At 32.3% G+C, this 19,521-nt stretch overlaps 1 protein-coding gene across 2 annotated transcripts in view; it reads right to left on the minus strand.

Moving 5' to 3' along the window:
• Positions 1 to 19,521, minus strand: part of LOC134725650 (uncharacterized) — an 81,531-nt gene that overhangs the window by 25,129 nt on the left and 36,881 nt on the right. For both annotated transcript variants that reach the window (XM_063589639.1, XM_063589640.1), the window contains exons 20-37: positions 17,527 to 17,683; positions 15,688 to 15,968; positions 15,108 to 15,308; positions 13,655 to 13,784; positions 13,188 to 13,222; positions 11,635 to 11,779; positions 11,259 to 11,473; positions 10,527 to 10,694; positions 10,106 to 10,289; positions 8,232 to 8,483; positions 7,496 to 7,716; positions 6,626 to 6,731; positions 6,052 to 6,168; positions 3,375 to 3,510; positions 2,992 to 3,172; positions 1,314 to 1,590; positions 887 to 1,073; positions 313 to 524 (exon numbers count right to left, since the gene is read on the minus strand). In XM_063589639.1, the coding sequence (XP_063445709.1) occupies positions 313 to 524; positions 887 to 1,073; positions 1,314 to 1,590; positions 2,992 to 3,172; positions 3,375 to 3,510; positions 6,052 to 6,168; positions 6,626 to 6,731; positions 7,496 to 7,716; positions 8,232 to 8,483; positions 10,106 to 10,289; positions 10,527 to 10,694; positions 11,259 to 11,473; positions 11,635 to 11,779; positions 13,188 to 13,222; positions 13,655 to 13,784; positions 15,108 to 15,308; positions 15,688 to 15,968; positions 17,527 to 17,683 (3,205 nt within the window). The remainder of the gene's footprint in view (positions 1 to 312; positions 525 to 886; positions 1,074 to 1,313; positions 1,591 to 2,991; positions 3,173 to 3,374; positions 3,511 to 6,051; positions 6,169 to 6,625; positions 6,732 to 7,495; positions 7,717 to 8,231; positions 8,484 to 10,105; positions 10,290 to 10,526; positions 10,695 to 11,258; positions 11,474 to 11,634; positions 11,780 to 13,187; positions 13,223 to 13,654; positions 13,785 to 15,107; positions 15,309 to 15,687; positions 15,969 to 17,526; positions 17,684 to 19,521) is intronic.

Here is a 19,521-nt window from a genome sequence, read left to right on the forward strand (position 1 = left end):
CTTATTCGAGTGTCGCTGATGATTTTTTAGTAGACGGGCGTCTGGCTCAAATTCAAAATGTCAATCCTGGTATCTATGATGAGTTTATTTTTAAATATTGGTCCATTCAATGTATAGCACTGGGTTGATAACACTGCTGATTATCTAATTACCTTATCCATATAGCTCCAAACTTTCTACGTAGTTCATTTTAAGTTTAATTGTGCATGGTATAGGTATTTTCGGAAAAGCGTTTTTGACGAGCAAAATCTATTAAGGATGTAGTTAGGTAAGGTTTAGGAATATTAAATTGTGTTATTTTCATTTACGAACCTGCTTTATTGTAGGCACGTATTGTAATGTATATCCGATGGTTAAGAGGTAGTTGGTTGGGCAAATCAGACAATACAACCATATCAAAAGAAGTCAAACTTGTTGGGGGGTATACATCACCGGATCCTCTCGATGTTCCAGCACGAATAACGAAGTGATCTATTCCAGATTGAGAGTCTACAAATCCAAACCATTTCGCTGTCAGGTAATTTCTGCAAATTAAATATAATATGATGAAATGTAAGCTATTTGTAGTTTGGTGACTTTATAAACATATGTTATAATGATTTAGTGAGGAGTTATTGTACTTTTACTTAATCCGTAGTTCAAAAGCAAAAAGTATATGACTTCCTTTAAATGCTTGTTTTTATCGTTATGTTGTTTTATTTATTATCATGATATACTATGAATATAACTATTGATTACCAATTATTTTTAGGTAAGATAATGATTTATATAACAAATAGGTCTTTTGTCAAAACAAGAAATGTCTGGCTATCGACAGGCAAACAAAATACAGAACATAGCCCACTGTGATTGAGATATGAATGCGATACTCGATTTACCAGTATACCTTGTCGACTGGTATTCAATATCATGTTCATAAACACCATCTTGTACTACCCCTTGGACAGGTGGACTGTTATCGATAATAACACCGTCAGTAGTAACCGATGTACATAGATTTCCAGTATTGCATGCAGTAACAGTGGTAAAGTATTTGATTCCAGCTTGTAGATTAAGGTTTTGAACGTTAAAATCTAGAAAAAGGAAAGGAAAAGGGTTACACTGCTTGTAATATGATATATAGATACACAAACAAATATTTTCATACCTTCTTTTTACTTTTTAAACTGGAATGAACAGCACGCTTTGAGCTATCAAAGTTAATCCGTTGGATGTTCTTTAGTTTGACAATACTAAGATATATTTCACAATTGTTCTGTCTGTCATGTAAGCATTCGTGAATGAACCCACAATAGTGAACACAAAAAGTATACCTGTATTTTTTCCAACAGTGTGTTCAGCCATCACATCATTACAACCTCGACATGTTCCAATATGGACGTTGTAATACTTGATTACTGAATGTGGATCATGGAAACCTTCCCAGTAAACCGATAGTTGTGCCATTTCCATCTGGTAATCTATATCTTTTGTTGAGGCTTCCGTTTTATTGTTACTGCCATCGTATACATGACCGGCAGTTGGTGGTGACATGTCATAAATATAGGCCCATGATGATTTAACAGTAGAAAGATGTGCTCGATTAAACGCCTTTAAAAATTGAAAACAAAACGTAAGAATTCCATACATCCGAAGCGCATTTGTGGATTTAACTTCATTAGGAATACACAAAGTCGAATATTGGAAAGCAAAGGATGTATATAAATCGAACATCTGATGAGCTATGTTAAGTGGTTTCAATGCACCAGATGCAATGTTGGCAATTCATGACTCTTCAGTGTTGCTCAAGGCCAAAAATTAGAAAATCCAAAATCTAATACAAATGTTGAAGAGCTGTTAAAACTAAAAGAGACCCCAATGTGTCAAAAAATCATAGCTGTCTCCCGAGTTGAACGGACTTTCAAAAGCACGTAAATTATGTAGAACATCATATTGGTTTTGACACTCCAAAATTGTTAAGTCAATTACATACAATTTATTACAAAATTCAATAATAAATCCGTTGATAATAATTAGGGAAATAGGTAAATGCACAGACATTTTAGTTGTAAAAGACTCAAAAGAAGCTAAGATGAATCAAAATTTGACCTGTCTTTGTTGATGTAGACAGAATATATACTAAGTATTAGGGACATTCAAATATGTAAGGCTAAAGCTTTGATATGGTGTGGTGAAGATATGGTTGAACATTTGGTTCTCTTCGCAGCACACAGATCTGAATGTAAAAGAATTTATAAGTTCATTCTTCCGTGTAGTTTATACGTCATACCACCCGTATTTTTGGCAGTTCTTTCGGTTGGTACGAACAAAAAACACTTTTCGAGTACCTGAAATTTATTTTTTGTTCTAGAAATGGGCGTTTAGTAAACCATATTTTAACATCAAGATTATTTACAAAATGATATATTCGAATATCCACAATATTCATACATATGTTCAAATAATAATGAAAATATTTTTATCAGGTTTCTGTCGTGTTCACCAATTTCCCTAATATATGAAAGAGCGTATTTAATGAACAAAGGGCACTTTTTTAAAATTCTTTTCAAAGGTGGAGGATATTTTGGTATTTTTTTCTAAAAGTTGTTAACAGTATGGAGATTGCCAGTATTAACCTGGCCACATTAATCATATCTAAAATTTGCCGTTTCTTAGTTCAATGTTGAAAAGTCTGGTGTACTTAATATAATAAAATGATGCCCCTGTTTTGTTTTTTGTTTTTAGTTTGAAAACATCAATGCATAAAAGTAATGCTCGTCATATATGATTTCTATTTTTTAATACCGACAGATTTAGAACTTTTAAGAAAATACATTGTCTGACATCAATCACAACGGTTATCGGACAAATACATTTTTAGACAGATACTTATTTTACATAGCAAGTCGTTGAATTTGTATTTGTTTTATTTGAACTGTTGGATAGTGGAAAATCGAAACATTGTTTTTTCAAATATTTTTGTTATTATTTTAGCACATACATGTTTCTTACCATAACTGTTATGAAATAAGGATGGCCTTCTGTTAAATCAAAACTTTCATCTTCTGCCGACACATCACAGTTTTCACGAATTTTTGAAAACGGTATGACATCATCCTGACCACTGAGTGAACCTACTCCCCATGTATAGTAATCTATTCCGCTTTGGATATCAAGAAACACGTCTTCCCAACTGTTACAATTAAATTATAGTTTAGGATAACAATATGAATTTCTTTTTCATTTTAGAGAAACATTCCTTTAACATTTTTGCTTTCAATATTTGTTGAACATTTTTTTTAAATCGAATCTACCAATTTATCTGTGTTAAAAGATAATCATTACTTTCATCATATTTTTTTTTTAAAACAAACATTCTTCATATTCATATTTACCAAGCCTGTATTATTGTTAGATTAGAGATGATTCTACCCTTGATATAGATGGACTCGCCCGATAATTCTGGTGGTGTTGTATCAACAGTTATAGGAGACGATCGAACTTCTGCAGTTCGGTTTATGAAGTCAACACCTTTGAATAAATTATAAAATTATTAAATGATCAGCATTTCGAAGTTTAAGGGACGACATAAAAAATTCAATGTAGGATTCTAAACTTAATTCATATAGTTTTCTCATTGACCCCCTACCCTCTCTCTTTAGTTAACTTTGGAAAAAATGATTGACCAATAAGGATATATATATAAAATCGATGTTAAGTTTGCAGCAATTTTGACTCACCCACCCCCAAACTGTTTAAATTTATTTGTTTATCCTTCATTGATTTTTGATGCCCTTAAGTAGTGAATATTGTTAAAAGAAAAAGAAAACTGAAAATAATTACTAGCTGTAAGTCTCAGTTAAGATATAACCTTACGTCAAAAACGTTGGACGGTACATCAAAGAAATAGCAACAAAACAGTGTTATGACAATATCCCTTCGACCCCTATAATATAGACATTATAACATTCATCAAAGTTGAAGCAGATTATTATTGTTAAATGATTTTTAATGAAAAGTAAAATCACAAAATTACTGAACTTAAGATGAAAATCAATTCGGAAAGTCCATAATCACATGGCAAAATCAAAGAACAAAGCGCATCAAAAACGAATGGACAAGAACTGTCATATTCCTGACTTGGTACAGGCATTTTTATATGTAGAAAATTGTTCTATAGCGCTAACCCTCTCACTTTAATGACAGTCTAATCAAATTTCGTTATATTTACATTGATGTCTGACGTCCAGAAATCTTTTATAGGTCACATAAATTTGACGTTCAATGTGCATACAAACAATTTTAAAATTTACATATTCAATGTTAGCATACAGGGTTAAAAAAATCAAAAGTATTTAAGAATAAATTTCAGAAATAGACCGAGATTTAAGCTAGTCCAAAAGTTATATATAGAATTTATAAGAATCCAAAAATAGTTAATTCCAGTACTACACGATTGAATGATTTTGACGGGGTTCAACGAATATAGTAATTATAATAGAAAAAGATCATAATGACATATAATAGATCAATACCATATTCTAATGCAATTTAAATGTAACAATTTTTTTCATTGGCTAAAAGTTGCCGTAAAATCCACAGTTGACCTGGCGTAACTAAGGATGGACCCGCCATTTTTAATTGTTGAATCAACAAATGTTCGATTACTACTATATAATCAAAAATAAAACAAAACCTATCTCGAATTCGCCGTTTTAATGTAAAATTATCCGAATTTGAATCGTACGGGTAACGCAATAATCTCCAGTTTTTAAGTTTTCATTTGTATGACGTCACATTTCATCATGTCTTTGCGCCAAAATCATTCATGAAGTTTCGCGGATTTTTTTTTGTTGTAAAATTTTGCCCTTTTTTCAAGTTTCATCGTAATATTTTTTTGTGATGCATTATAGTCGGAATAACAGTACTGTTGTTGAAGAGTTACCACCGTCAATTTTGATTTCACGGTCGCAAATCTCCGTTTTACTGTATCCGCTACGCGTCGCCAGTTAAACTGCATTTGCGACCGTCAAATCTACAATTGACGGTGGCAACTCTTCAACTACAGTACTGTTATTCCTGAACTGACGGGATCTTTAAAAGTACAGAGTCACGTTATAAGAACAAAAGAAATACAAAAGGTCGCATATATTAATCAAACCACAAAAAAATGAAAGCCAATACAAACACATTGACGAGATGTATAAGTACCGAGCCACGTCAAACGGATATCACATAAAACCAACCAACAGTAAAAGTAATATTAATAATAGAACAAAGACAAATAAAAAAACTATAAAACACGTTGTTAAGATGATTAACAACATCAGTACGCAGAATGACTTTTCTCCCGACATCGATAAATTTAAAATATGTTGTTTCACTTTCATGTTGCACTTCGTAAGTACAGCTGTTTGGCAAACCACCTCTCGTTTTGGAAGATTTATAATATACACAGTTTTTGCTTTTGGTTCACCTGCTCGAATATGATCTATTTTTCATTTTGTAGAGACATAACTTGGGAATTTTATCATTATAAATATAACTGTGGCACTGTTTTAGTCGTAAAATGAGTTACTATGGGAAATTGCATTGTATATATTCAAAATAAAGCAACCTTCAGAGGCATTTAATGAAATTAATATGAAAAATGTAAAAGCACAAAAATACTGAAATTAAAAACAGAAAGTCCTTAATAAAATGTCAAAATTAAAAGATCAAACACATCAAACGAATTCATAATAAATGCAAATTCCTGACTTGGTACAGGCATTTTCTTATGTAGAAAATGGTGGATTAAGACTGGTTTTATAGCTAGCTTCACCTCTCACTTGCACAACATTCTCATCAAATTCCATTATATTGACAACGATGCGTGAACATAACAAAGACCATAATAGGAAATTGTAAGAGTTTAAAATTTAATTCGTTTTCTTAATGTAACTTGAAATGTAAATATTTTTTGAACGGTAAATGGATATATCTGCAAAGACGTTTTACTGTTATAAGTTCGAACGATAAAATGCTAATTGGTAATTGTAGGTCTATAACCTTATAATCATGAGGTATTACCTTTCACAGTAAGGAAATATTTGTGGCCGTTCTGAAGTTGTAGATTATGGAAAGACATATGGTTAGTCACACCAACATTGTGGTTATCAACAATATCAACACCACCTTCAATAGAACCTAAAGAATACATCATACATTTTATTTCACTCTATTGTCCTATTATCTATTCCAATTTGGTTATCTCAATTGACAAACAAAGTGTAGTGTGCATAATAATGACAATGTATCCAACTTCGCAAAATGACATTTTTGAGACACGTTTTACTTCTTTTTGATGTCATTCACAATTTTGTTTATCTTTGCAATCCAGAACTTGTTAAGGGCGTTTTGTCACAAAGCGGATATTAATAAATGTATAAAATATCAGGACATGTCAATTGAAAAATTATTTTTTTATGTAATTATAATTTCACAATTTCTGTTTTGAAATTATTTCTTTTTAATAAAACAAACTTATTTGTATCAGGCATATAGAGGTAGAATTGTGTATTGTTGTATACATTGGAATCACCTTATTCATTGAAAGTAAGGCGACTGTGGTTTTCTCAAAGCTCAAATAAATCAGATAGCTTACCAATTGAAATGAAGTACTGTTTTATTCCAGATGAATGCATTGAATTGCTTTCTTCTTCGACGTCTATAAAAGAATCCCAACTAACAGTGATATCTGATGAAGATGTCTGTAGGAAAACAATGTAATACATTAAATAGTGCGAAAAGGGAATAATTATTTTTTTTATTATTTTCGAAATCGTCCTATTGGTGTCAATCTACTGTTATCAGTTTCGTATTATTTTTTCAAATTGGACGATAGCAAATAAAGGCAGGAACAAAAGTTATGTTACACCGGACACGTCGTGTCTTATTCGTGATGTATATGTTTTTAGACTTATAAAGCTTAATCAGAATTGTCACGACGATTAGAAGTTTACTGTTTCGTTAGAATACTGTTTAACTTAATTAATATTTAGTTTTCAACATTTCATAATTACGATTCCAACTATGATTCTTGTGGAGACTAAACGTGCGTTTCTTAATTTTGTTCACATGATAAAACATGCTTATATCATTCTACATCACTCTATATCACAACAGTTTTTAAGTATTTAATCCTCTTCAACAAAATTGTTTTACTATCAAACTGATTTACTGTGCTGAGTTTTTCTAAAACTCGTGTGAAACATGGCCCATCGTTGATCATCAATACCTGGCCAAAAATTGTATCCGTCAGAATGTCGTTTCATCTCAAATTGACTCATCGGTGACGCTCGATTTTCAAAATTTTGATAAGGTAACATTAAGTACGAAACTGAAAACCAGTGTAACATATTTGTATCAAACGTTGCATACATATGTGAAACGACACAGTTTCAAGGAACTCAAATATATAGATTCTATAACACCATTCTTGAATCTTGAAACACAAAAGTATAAGCAAAGTTACCTGATAAAAAACGAGTGGATCAGGACCAATCCACACTTTTCCAGGTACTGGTGGTGTTAAGTCAACTGTTACACCATCACTACATAATGTCACTGTGTCCAATGTTTCTGTCCATTTCTCATGTTCAATCACAGTTTCGGGTGCGTATACGCAAACTGCATACCGTCTTCCATGAGTTAAATACTCAGTTTCATTAAAATGTATATTTGCGAAGTTTTTGACTGTAATGAAATTGAAGTGTATTTTACAATTTGTTATATTTTTAATTTTATCCAGTTTTACTTGTCAGTAGTGATTTATATTGAAAATATGAAAAGCAGCTTTATCGAAATGCTCTTCAATCAAAACATACATTATTTTCATTCGTCTGAAGAAAAAAAACCTTTAAACAATTAGATACAAATAACAATGATAAACAAGTGTCTAAGAGTTATGAAAGTTTCTTGACGCTACATATAACATCGTTATCCACTTCACAATTACAACGATAAGATACTGATACATCCGTGTAAAAAGGTATTGTTAAGCTGTAAATTATCTAACAAAGCATTGAAATTGAATGTCATAACGTTATTTCTAGATTTACAGAATAACGTCAATGTACGTGTCGGGCTGTTTTTCTCATATTTTATTCTCTCGGGTCTTTGTCTTTTTGATGCGTTCACTGTTTCATACTTGAATGAGTTCACAAACTAAAGCAAAAGCTATATTTGATGAAAAAAAACGATTACTTTACCTGTTTGTCCACATAGCACTGTATTAGGATGAGAGCATGGATCGGTTATCACAACATCTGTAAATTCTTTATAGAACGTCTGTGCATTTTTACTGCTCACTTCAACAACTCCCCACTGATATGATTTATGTCTGAGTAAAGGCCATACAGCAGATAGAACATTCTTGAAAGGGGTATAGTCCACATCCGTTGGTATCCAAGCTGCGTTTTCTTCGAGAAATACACCACCTCCAATACCATCTTCATGTTCATCTAAGTTTTAAAAGATATTAATTCAAAGTCAATATCTCTTCTTGGTTTCTACAGAACATCTGCGAAGTATGTCCAGTGCACGATGTTTTGTCTATATTGTCAACTTTATAGTGTCGTTATTGTGTTAACATTGTATCCTATCTTTATGTTCTGTACATTTGTCACGTCGTATATTCGTGATGTTAACAATGTCGTGTCAACATCGTGATTATGTTGTATATTGCCTCTATAACTTTCTGTTTAAATCGTTGACATCGTATACATCGTGATGTTGACAATATCGTTTTAACATTGTCAACATTGTATAAATGTTGTGTACCAAGTCTTTATCTTTGTGTTCACATCGTTCACATCGTATACATCGTGATGTTAACAATATCGTGTCAACATCGTGTTTATGTTGAATATAGAGTCAATACCTTTCCGTTTACATCGTTCACATCGTATACATCCTGATGTTGACAATATTGTATTTACATCCATCGTCAACATCGTATAGATGTTGTGAACCAAGTCTTTACCTTTGTGTTTACATCGTTCACATCGTATACATCGCAATGTTTACAATATCGTGTCGACATCGTGTTTATGTTGAATATATATATATAAAGTCCATACCTTTCTGTTTACATCGTTTACATCGTATACATCGTGATGTTGACAATATCGTTTTTACATCGTCAACATCGTATAGACGTTGTGAACCAGGACTTTACCTTAGTGTTTACATCGTTCACATCGTATACATCGCAATTTTGACAATATCGCGTCAACATCGTGTTGATTTTTGTATATCGACTCTATCACTTTTTACATCGTTAACAAAGTTTATATTGTGATGTTTTTAATATTGTGCATACATCATTTACATCGTCAACATCGTATAAATAATGTGTACCAAGTATACACCTTTGTATTTACATCGTTCACATCGTATACATTATGACGTTGACTATATCAATAAAAAGTTTTTTCATTCATTTATATAATAATTATTCAATGAAGTTTGTCGATTACATATATACAGTTTGCATTTTTATGTTTTTTTAATAACAAATCTTTTTTTTTAAATGTGATGTTATAGCTCTAATTTGACACAAAATAGTGTCATTATAGTTTATATGCACAATATTGTTGAAAAAACAAAACATTTGATGAAAATGTTTTAATTTACACGTATTAATATGTGTTTAACGAAAAATAATCAGTGAACTAGCTAACTTAATTGATCAGTAACTAGTAGACGTGTGTAGTTTGATCATTTTAAGATTTTAAATCGATCTTTCCTGAGCTACGTATTAATTGTGTTAATTACGACACCTATGGCAAACTTTTCCTTATCAAAATAATTTATATTTCTGTTCAATACGACGTGTTTTAACTGATGCTATAATGTGCTATTCTTTCCGGGGCCTTAATAAAAATACACTTAGTTTTATGGTAGATTTTGTTTTCATCGATTTTAGTTTTTCTATGTAGTGTATGATTGACATTTGTTTGTCTTCTCTTCGTACTTCCATGTGTCAAGGTTACGACCATCTTTTGTTGAATTGTCCCTTTGTTTTCGCCCTATAAATAGGTTCAAAGTTTGTTGACCGATAACACCCTTAAAATATAAATACCTGCTTCACCAAGTGCGTCAATTACGATTCTTGCTTTAATCTGACTATGGCTGTCAACTACATGACACTGTTTTAAATCTGTTGATACAACAGACCAAACTCCAGCTTTATTAGCTCCTCTGATATAAAAACGCTTGCACTTCGTAAAATCTATTTCGCCGGACAATGTTATATCAAATTCAACCTAATAGAAAAATGGATCAGATCATCAAGGTGTTAACTCAGTTTGACATGAGTTCCGATAAGAATTCAAAAATCCTTGTACTATGTTACATTTCAACTCTTGTCCAATTGCAGTTACTTGAAAGCTTGCATTCTAGGTAATTATAAGGTAAAAATTAAACGACATTTATTTTTTCTACAACTATTATTCTAAAGAATATCATACAACAAATAATATGTGTAGGCTATTTTATCTTACATGGGTGTTGTTAATTTTGTTAATGGTATTTATTTCAGTCCACTTTTCAAACAAGCCATCTCCGTATAAACCACCATTTATAGCCCATTCATATACTCCTATTGCATCTACTGCTTCCAATCTGTCTTCTATATCGGGGTCATACATAGCCGCAATGGTCACTATGAGCTGAAATTATTATTATCAAACGTTTGTGATATATAGGTTAAAACACCAGGAATAAAATAGTTACTTAACCCGTGTTATATGTGTCCAATTTTAATTATACACGATGTGCACAATACGTGTTGTTTTTTTTAAATATTCGTCAATTTGAGGCAACATGTGTAAAATGTTCAGTAATCAAGCCTTTTGTGTGGAAAATTATAATTAACGTAAGTAAGGCTAGATCATTCATAAATATTTATCAATATTGCACAAACAAATCGTCACTTTGAAACTAGGAGGATGTTGTATGATTTCAAATTGATAAGAATGAATCAGAATCAAAATATAAGCAACTATAGGTGACAGAATCGACTTAATCTTATACCCCTAGTCAGTTATTAAAGACATAATGTTAAACAATACAACCGAGAAAAACCAACGGCCTGATTTACTGGCTTGCATTTCCCTTCATGATTTCCTTGATTTGTTGCTCTATTGCCTATTGCGCCCTACTATTCCTTATTATCAGTGATTTGTTTTTTCCCTGGATATCACCACTCCTTCTCTTTAAATATAAATAATCACCTTTTGAGTTTCTATTTTCACATCCATAGAACCAGTTACAGGGTAACTCGGTACAACGGTTACACCATTACTGCTGATCACTTGGAAACATACATCATCAGCACACAGTTTTATAGTAAATCTGTATGACAAACCAGGCTGTAGGTCTAACTCATTCACTATCACATGACTTTGGCTTCCTATGTAACTGAAGTCTCTGTACCGTAGCCACATATCTACAGAGATATAATGAAAGGCTCACTGTAAACAATATGTATGTAACATTTAGTATATAATAGCCAATATAAAAGAAATATGCTTTGACATAAATTATCTCTTTATTTGAACTGATGACAAAGTATGCAATAATTCATTTCTCAACAAATTTTAAAAATACCTCCAACTGGAGATCGTTGTTCAATGCTCCAATATGCGTTTCTAACAATTTGTTTTAGTTTGTCGTCCGGAATTTCCCACTTAGCTGAAAGAGTTGTAGTCGAGGTTTGGTAATCTATATCGGTTTCGCATCTTGAAATTATATCCTGTAAAAAATAAATAATGTAAAACAATTAAATATGTTTATGGACTGGTAACGTTATTGGTAAGTCTTCATTCAATTTTCAATAAAGAAATTAGGTTTTCGTATTTCGTATCTAAATTCAGCGTGTTCTACGATTCTACGTGTTACTTTATCGACTTTTACTTGTCTTTCGTCGAGATTTGAATAATATCATCGATTATTATAAGTATAAGGGACGACATCAAAAGTTCAATGTAGGATAAAAAAAACTTAATTCAGATAGTTTTTTTAATTACCCCTACCCCCCTCTTAACTTAACTTGGGAAAAATTGATTGACCCGTATGGATATATGTAAAATCGATGTAGGATAAACAAAACTTGAAGCAAGTTTAACCCCCTACCCCCAAACTACTTGAATTAAGCTTTTAATCATTTATTGATCTTTTGATGTCGTCCCTAAGTCCTCAATATTGACATAGAATGAATTTGATAAAAAAAAAACATGGGGAATGTATCAAAGAGACAACAACCCGAACATAGGCCAAACAACAGCAGAAAAACACCAATGGGTCTTCAATACAGCGAAAAATCCATGCACCCGGAGGCGTCCCTGAGCTGGCCCCTAAGCAAATATATATAACTAGTTCAGTGATAATGAACGCCATACTAAACTCCAAATTATACAAAAGAAACTAAAATACAAAATATACAAGACTAACAAAGGACGTATTTATTCAAGCGTGATGATTTCATCTTCCCAATTATTGATACATCTCACTTTTATGTAAGTCGTGCACTTTCGCACTGTACAAACTTAAATAATAGGGCCTTTTTGTGCAAATTACACAAAATATGTGCAACCAGAATTATAAGAAGAAACGACTGAAACTGATAAATCATAATTATTACGTTCTCCATGAATGATTTGTTGTCCTATATGATGTGTTTATGTCTCAACTTACAAGTAACAGGTTTTTTCTGTGTTTTGTCTTAAGATACTCGAAAATAAGTCTTATTTATAATTTCCCGCTTGTATTATATACCCGAGTGTGCCAATTTTATAATGACTGGTTGTGGATGTAAATAGCCGGTGATACATAATATTCACGAGACACTTACCTTGTGCATAGCCGGTGATACATTATATTCACGTGACGCTTACGTTAAAGATGTATGCGGTCGCTCTATTTTCGAAATCATAAGGTTCCATCATTTTGTAACGTTGATTTGTTTCTTTTTGATGGATGTATAAGCTTATTTTTTTATATCTTATAAAACTACTGTTGTTTGGCATGATGTTGTCAACTATTATAAGACTGTGTTTTATATGTTACTTTTTAAAGTATCTTCTCCATTCTCCATTTACCCTGTTATTTATATTTTATTTTTCAAAGTTTAATGATAAACATCATTAATGTCTTAGACTTACCCGTCTATGATGGCTTCCATTTAAGACAACTGGTTCTGCAACAAAGCAATACACTGACTTTTAAAAATATAAAATTTTTGACATTTTTTTTTCAATGATATTGATATACATACATCGCAGTATAAAACAGTATAGTATGAATAATGATATTATTTTTTATTGTCAAGAAACGCATTCACTATCTATTTTGTTTAAAGTGTAATCATGAGAAGAAAATAGAAACATATTCAGGTAGTCCCATATATTTCTTTTGTAAATATTTAAACTACTTACACAAACAATACCATCAGTTAAAAAGATATCAAATTTCGATTTTTATAGCACAACGGTACACTATCGTGAATAGTATTTCGTGTGTTGTCGAACATCTCAGAAAGGGATTGAATCTTACTCTACTTGTGACATCACCGTTGCAATAGCAACAAGTAATTGGGAGTTTTAATTAAGAGTGAGTTAGAATAGAACACCTGAGCATAAAGACCCATCATTAATGGTTACTCCAGATATCTCTGTGGCATTGTTGATTATGGTGATTCCGTCTGATGATCCCTTGATAGAACCAATTTTGGTAACAGCTTCAACGGTTATGTGGTATTTCTGAAAGTAAAATAAAATGGAAAATGGAAAAATATATTCGCATGTTTCAAAATGAAGATGTTTTTCCAATATCCATAAACGATTGTAATTTTCTATGGAGAATTGGATTCAAGAACCAGAAAGAGCAAACCGAGTTGTTTCTAGAATTATGGTCTTTTTTTATATTAATTGATAAAAAAAAATGTCAGTATCATAATTTGTCTTCCTTAATGTACCTGGTTATGTTTACTGAGTTCTGGCTCTGGCTCTGTATTTACTTATACAACGTATCATTGTGTTATTGTGCTATGGTACATTTTTTGTATTTTGTAATTCGTGTTTGCTTATGTTATTTGTCTTTATGCATTTTTTGTTGTTTTTTGTTTGATACATATTTGTTTGTTTTTATAGCCAAGGGTTACGCTCCAATCTCCTCCTCTATCCACTTGGCAGATTAAGCCAAATTTGTGACATCAATGTTGCGCCATCTTTTGTTTGAAAACCGTACCCTTGGTTAGAAAAGCTGACTGACTATGATTCTAACACAATTTTAACCGCAGTACCCTTTTTTAAGGAAATTTTATCTATTATGTCTGTTTGTTTTATTCACACATAATTGTCAATAAAATAGAATTCTATTCAACTGTTATACAATTCAGAGGTTCAGCTATCAGATTAAGACAATGCCTGTACCAAATCAGGATGTGACAGTTGATATCCATGTTTCAGCTTTTGATTTTGCCATTTGATCACGGACTTTCCGATTTGAATTTCCCTAGTAGTAATTTTGTTATTTTATTTTTTACATCTTTTGTGAACTTGAGTAACTTGAAAAAAACGATTCAAATGAAACAAGAAGGTCTGCATCACATAGTGTTCTTTTCCTCGGAATTATCGCAAATGATGATTGCAACTTTCTAATTCAATAGCATACGTTCAGCCCAATCGTATGGCGTTAACATTTCTCTCCTCAATGAATACGTTACGCTCGTGCATATTGAGCCGGACTTTATTATAAGGGGCATGCTACTTTTTTCAAAAACAAGGCTAAAAGAGTGATTATGTATAGCATCGTTTATTAGTTTAAGATATGTATGTGTCTCAACTCAGCAGCGATTTAGTTTTTGATCGGTAGATGATACCAAGACAGTCGCTTAATCTGTTACTTAATCGATTAATTTTGATACCCACATATGGTTGGTTTCCGAGATGCATACATAGCAGACGACTCATGTTCAATCTGAGAATCCAGTTCTTGCGATTCACTTCATTCTTCGTAGGATACATTGAAATGTCTTTGTAATCGATATATTATATTTTAGCTATAATACAATGATTACATACCTGAAAGTTTTTTAGCAGCAAGTTATCAAATACATGTTGATTGGTCGAACTGTCAATATTAGTTTTTGTAGTAACATCACAATTCCCTTTCACTGTTCCAACACAGACTTTATAATGTAAAGATAAGTGTGGATGATAAAATCCTTTCCATTCTGCAGCCAGGGAATCAAACTTAACAGAAAAATCAATGTCAATAAGGTCCTGAAATAATAAATCATAAAATAATAAATGAAAGAAAACACATGGTTAACCACTGATATAATAAATATTTTGTTTGGGGATATATTTATCGCAGTAACCAGATTTCAATCACTAACAGAAAGGTTTAAAAAAAAAAGCACGATTCGTTATTCTTATTTTGATTAAAAGAATAGGAGAAAAAAAATTGATTAACATTGGATATAATAATCCAAATTTTCGACAATGATATCGGTTATTACGCCTGTAAATTTAGAAATGATCAATGATCAACTATTTGATCCTTTAAAAACACTTGATATACTTATAGATTGTCAGTTTAACAGAGTTTGTTTGTACATGGAGACTTCCTAAAAAGATTCAACCCATACGTAGCTATTACCTTTAAAGAACTATCATTGCCACTGTTTGGATTTATGTCATACACTATTCCAGCAGACGGTAACTGTATGTCGTGTGTATAAACTACTGATGTCTTAGTTATGGACAAACCAGCTAGATTTGTTACTTTAATGGTGACATAGTAATCGTGATGTCCGTGTAATGACCAGTCCAGTGACGAAGTGTCAATAGCTGTGCAGTCAGGTGGTTCTGTCCTAATACATTTGGTATTGTACTGAAGTGGACGATAAGATAAAACGTCTGTTCCACTTGCAGAATGACCTAACGGAAAATATAAGTAAATTGGTAAGTGTATGATTCAAAAGAAGATATATAGTGGATTCAATCGTAGAAGGTTTTTTTTACAAGAATTTGAAAGATTGTCAAAAAAGTATCAACATGTTTGCCTTTCTACTAAGGCACTATGAATCGAAGATGATGTGTTGTCATGCTTAAATTGCCCGATAGATTCATTTTAACAAATAAAACCGATGCTTAAGATTTCAAAGGGACATTCAACCTCACAAGTCGAAGATGACGATAATGCTGTGGATGATAAAGAGAAAGGGCAAAGTCAACAATAGTACACAGACCACAACAGAGATAAATAAAACAGAACGAGTAATATAACAAAATGTCTACTCTAACATTCTTACAAAATTGTATTGTAATATTTCCAAATGATTTTTTTCTTTTCGTATTATTCTTCATAATCTACAAATTATATAGTTATAAACTTTCTTTAACTTTTTTATAAAAATTATGTTTCTGTAAAAGATAAATTAGATCAAAGATAACATATATTTCGGATATGCGCTTTATCGACGGTCACACAATTCCAATAATGGCTCCCGTTTGAGACCAGACAGCTTTAAGACACAAAAAGTGTAAAAGTCGGACTACTATACTCAATTATCTGAAATGTCCTATAATTGTTTGAACGCAGTCATGTAAGTTCGTAACAAATTACTGAGGATCGTAAATAGTCCGGAGAGTGATCAAACACACCGACAGTAAGGTGCTACCTGTTACATACCGGGACTATGTCGTGACAGATTCTTGCGTTTCGGATCAATATTCTAACAAAGTGCTGTGTTTTCTGGACGGTGTCCTGTGGAAAGTGAATGATCTGGACAAAAATTTGTCATTTCTATTTTTCTGCCGATTGAGTCCAGATTGCATCCATATCTTGTCGAATGCGAACCGACTTTGCCGATACCTTTACGGAAAAGTCCCGTTATAAGCACGAAATTCGAAAATCATACCCACGTCAGAGAATTACAGAACATAATACGACTGGTGTGAGACAAAGCCGTTTATAGAGGATAGGATCACGTTCCTCTAGTACCTGTAAATTCCAAATATGACGACATATTTCTAACGGACTTCTTCTGTCAGCGTCGGTTCATCGTCTAGTCACTGTGTGAATTATGCCGGTATAATAGAGACGCTTTTGGGACAGATTCGGTCGTTATTTACCATATGACAGATACAAATCAGATTAGAATCGGATTGTGAACGGGATAATCGGACGAAATTCGCATGGAAACGCTAAATTATCGACACTTCCTGAATAATATGTGATTGTTGTCGTTATTAAATTAATTTTTTTTCAAATTTGAATTTTAGGTTTGAATATCCATCCACGATCGATTCACAGGATACAGACTTTGATTTTTTTAATCAGAAATGGTCATGTCAAGGACGGCAGTAAAAATCGTGAATGTGTGACCCAAGCTTAACAACTCATCTTTTTCTCTTATACTGATGAAGTACACAATGTTTTCACTGCTGCCATCTATCTTAGGTTGCTGCAAATGCTCTTATTTTTCATACTAACCTAGCGCAAACTGATACGTAAGAGGATGAGGATCCTCTCCATCTGTGAATGCTGTTCTGGTCCAATTAGCAATAAGTGTTTTATCTTTTAACTCCAAATTAATGTGTGAACCAGTAAACACTGGAGCTGTTACGTCTATTACAACAGGACCATAACTCTATAAAAATCAAATATTCAGAAACATAAGAAGATTTTTTTTTCTAGATTAAAAACACTAATGTTCCCTGTTATATAGAAGATTGTTAAATAGTAAGGATCAATTTAGTATCGTCTTAAAATACGATATGACATTTTCTTTAGTGTAAATGAATCATGTTAATTTTTCATGAGACATTTGTTCACATGTTGATTATAAGAAAATAAGTAAAAATCACGAAAATACTGAATTTCGAGAAAAAATCAAGAAGGAAAGTCCCTTATCAAATGGCAAAATCCAAAGTTCAAACAGATCAAACGAATGGATAACAACTATCATATTCCTGACTTGGTACAGGTACACATTCCTGTGCAAAATCATAATCGTGCTAGTTAACTAGAGGCTCTAACGAGTCTGTGTCGCTCACCTTTGTCTATGTGAATATTAAACAATGAACACTGATGGATTTATGACAAAATTGTGTTTTGGTGATGGTGATGTGTTTGAAGTTCTTACTTTTCTTAACATTCTTGCTTCTTACAATTACCTCTATCTATAACAGTAGTTTCTGTGGGAAACGTTAGCGAAAATCTACAAAATTTATGAAAAATTGACTATAAAGGGCAATAACTCCGTAGGGGGTTAATTGACTATTTTGGTCATCTTACCTTATTTTTAGTTCTTACTTTGCTGTACATTATTGTTGTTTACAGTTTATCTCTATCTATAATAATATTCAAGATAATAACAAAAATACAGCAAAATTTCCTCAAAATTATCAAATCAGGGGCAGCAACCTAACAACCGATTATTCGATTCATCTGAAAATTCCAGGGCAGATAGATCTTGACCTGATCAAAAATTTTACTTCTGTCAGATTTTCTCTAATGCTTTGGTTTTTGAGTTATAAGCCACAAACTGCATTTTACTCCCATGTTCTATTTTGTAGGCATGGCTGCCTTCGTGGTTTGTCGTCCGAGTTACCGGACACATTTATTAAACTAGATACCCCAATGATGATTATGGCCAAGTTTGGTTTAATTTGGCCCAGTAGTTTCAGAGGAGACGATTTTTCTAAAAGATAACTAATATTTACGAAAAATTGTTAAAAAATTACTATAAAGGGCAATAACTCTTAAAAGTGGTCAACTGACCATTTTGGTCATGTTCACTTATTTGTAGATCTTAATTTGCTGAACATTATTGCTATTTACAGTTTATCTCTATCTATAATAATATTCAAGATAATAACCAAAAACAGGAAAATTTCCTGAAAATTATCAATTTAGGGGCAGCAACCTAACAATGGAATGTCTGATAAACAATTTCACCCTCGGTCAGATTTTCTCTAAATGCTTTGGTTTTTGAGTTATAAGCCAAAAACTGCATTTTACCCCTATATTCTGTTTATAGCCATGGCGGCCATCTTGGTTGGTTGGCCGGATCACCGGACACATTTTTTAAACAAGATACCCCAATGATGATTGTGGCCAAGTTTGGTTAAATTTGGCCCAGTAGTTTCAGAGGAGAAGATTTTTGTAAAAGTTAACACAGGACGACGACTTGGACCTTTGGGCCAGGTGAGCTAAAAATCCCAGATCCTTTTTCTGCGACGTGTAATGAAAGTATTTTGGGTCATTCTTACTAGGTTATCTGAGTTTTGAAATTTGGGAAAGAGAAAATATAAATATACAATGTATCTCTACGACTATTGCTCGGCTGTGCTGAGTACCAAGTTCATTAAACCATACCCAACTAATATGAAACGTTTCATGCTAGGTGAAAAGGGGCTTTTTTAAATGCATCAGCGACTTCCAATGAACATGCATGTATGTTTATTTACGATTACAGAATGTAAC

This window comes from Mytilus trossulus, chromosome 7 (genome assembly GCF_036588685.1).
Source record: "Mytilus trossulus isolate FHL-02 chromosome 7, PNRI_Mtr1.1.1.hap1, whole genome shotgun sequence".
In the NCBI taxonomy this organism is placed as follows: Eukaryota; Metazoa; Mollusca; class Bivalvia; order Mytilida; family Mytilidae; genus Mytilus; species Mytilus trossulus.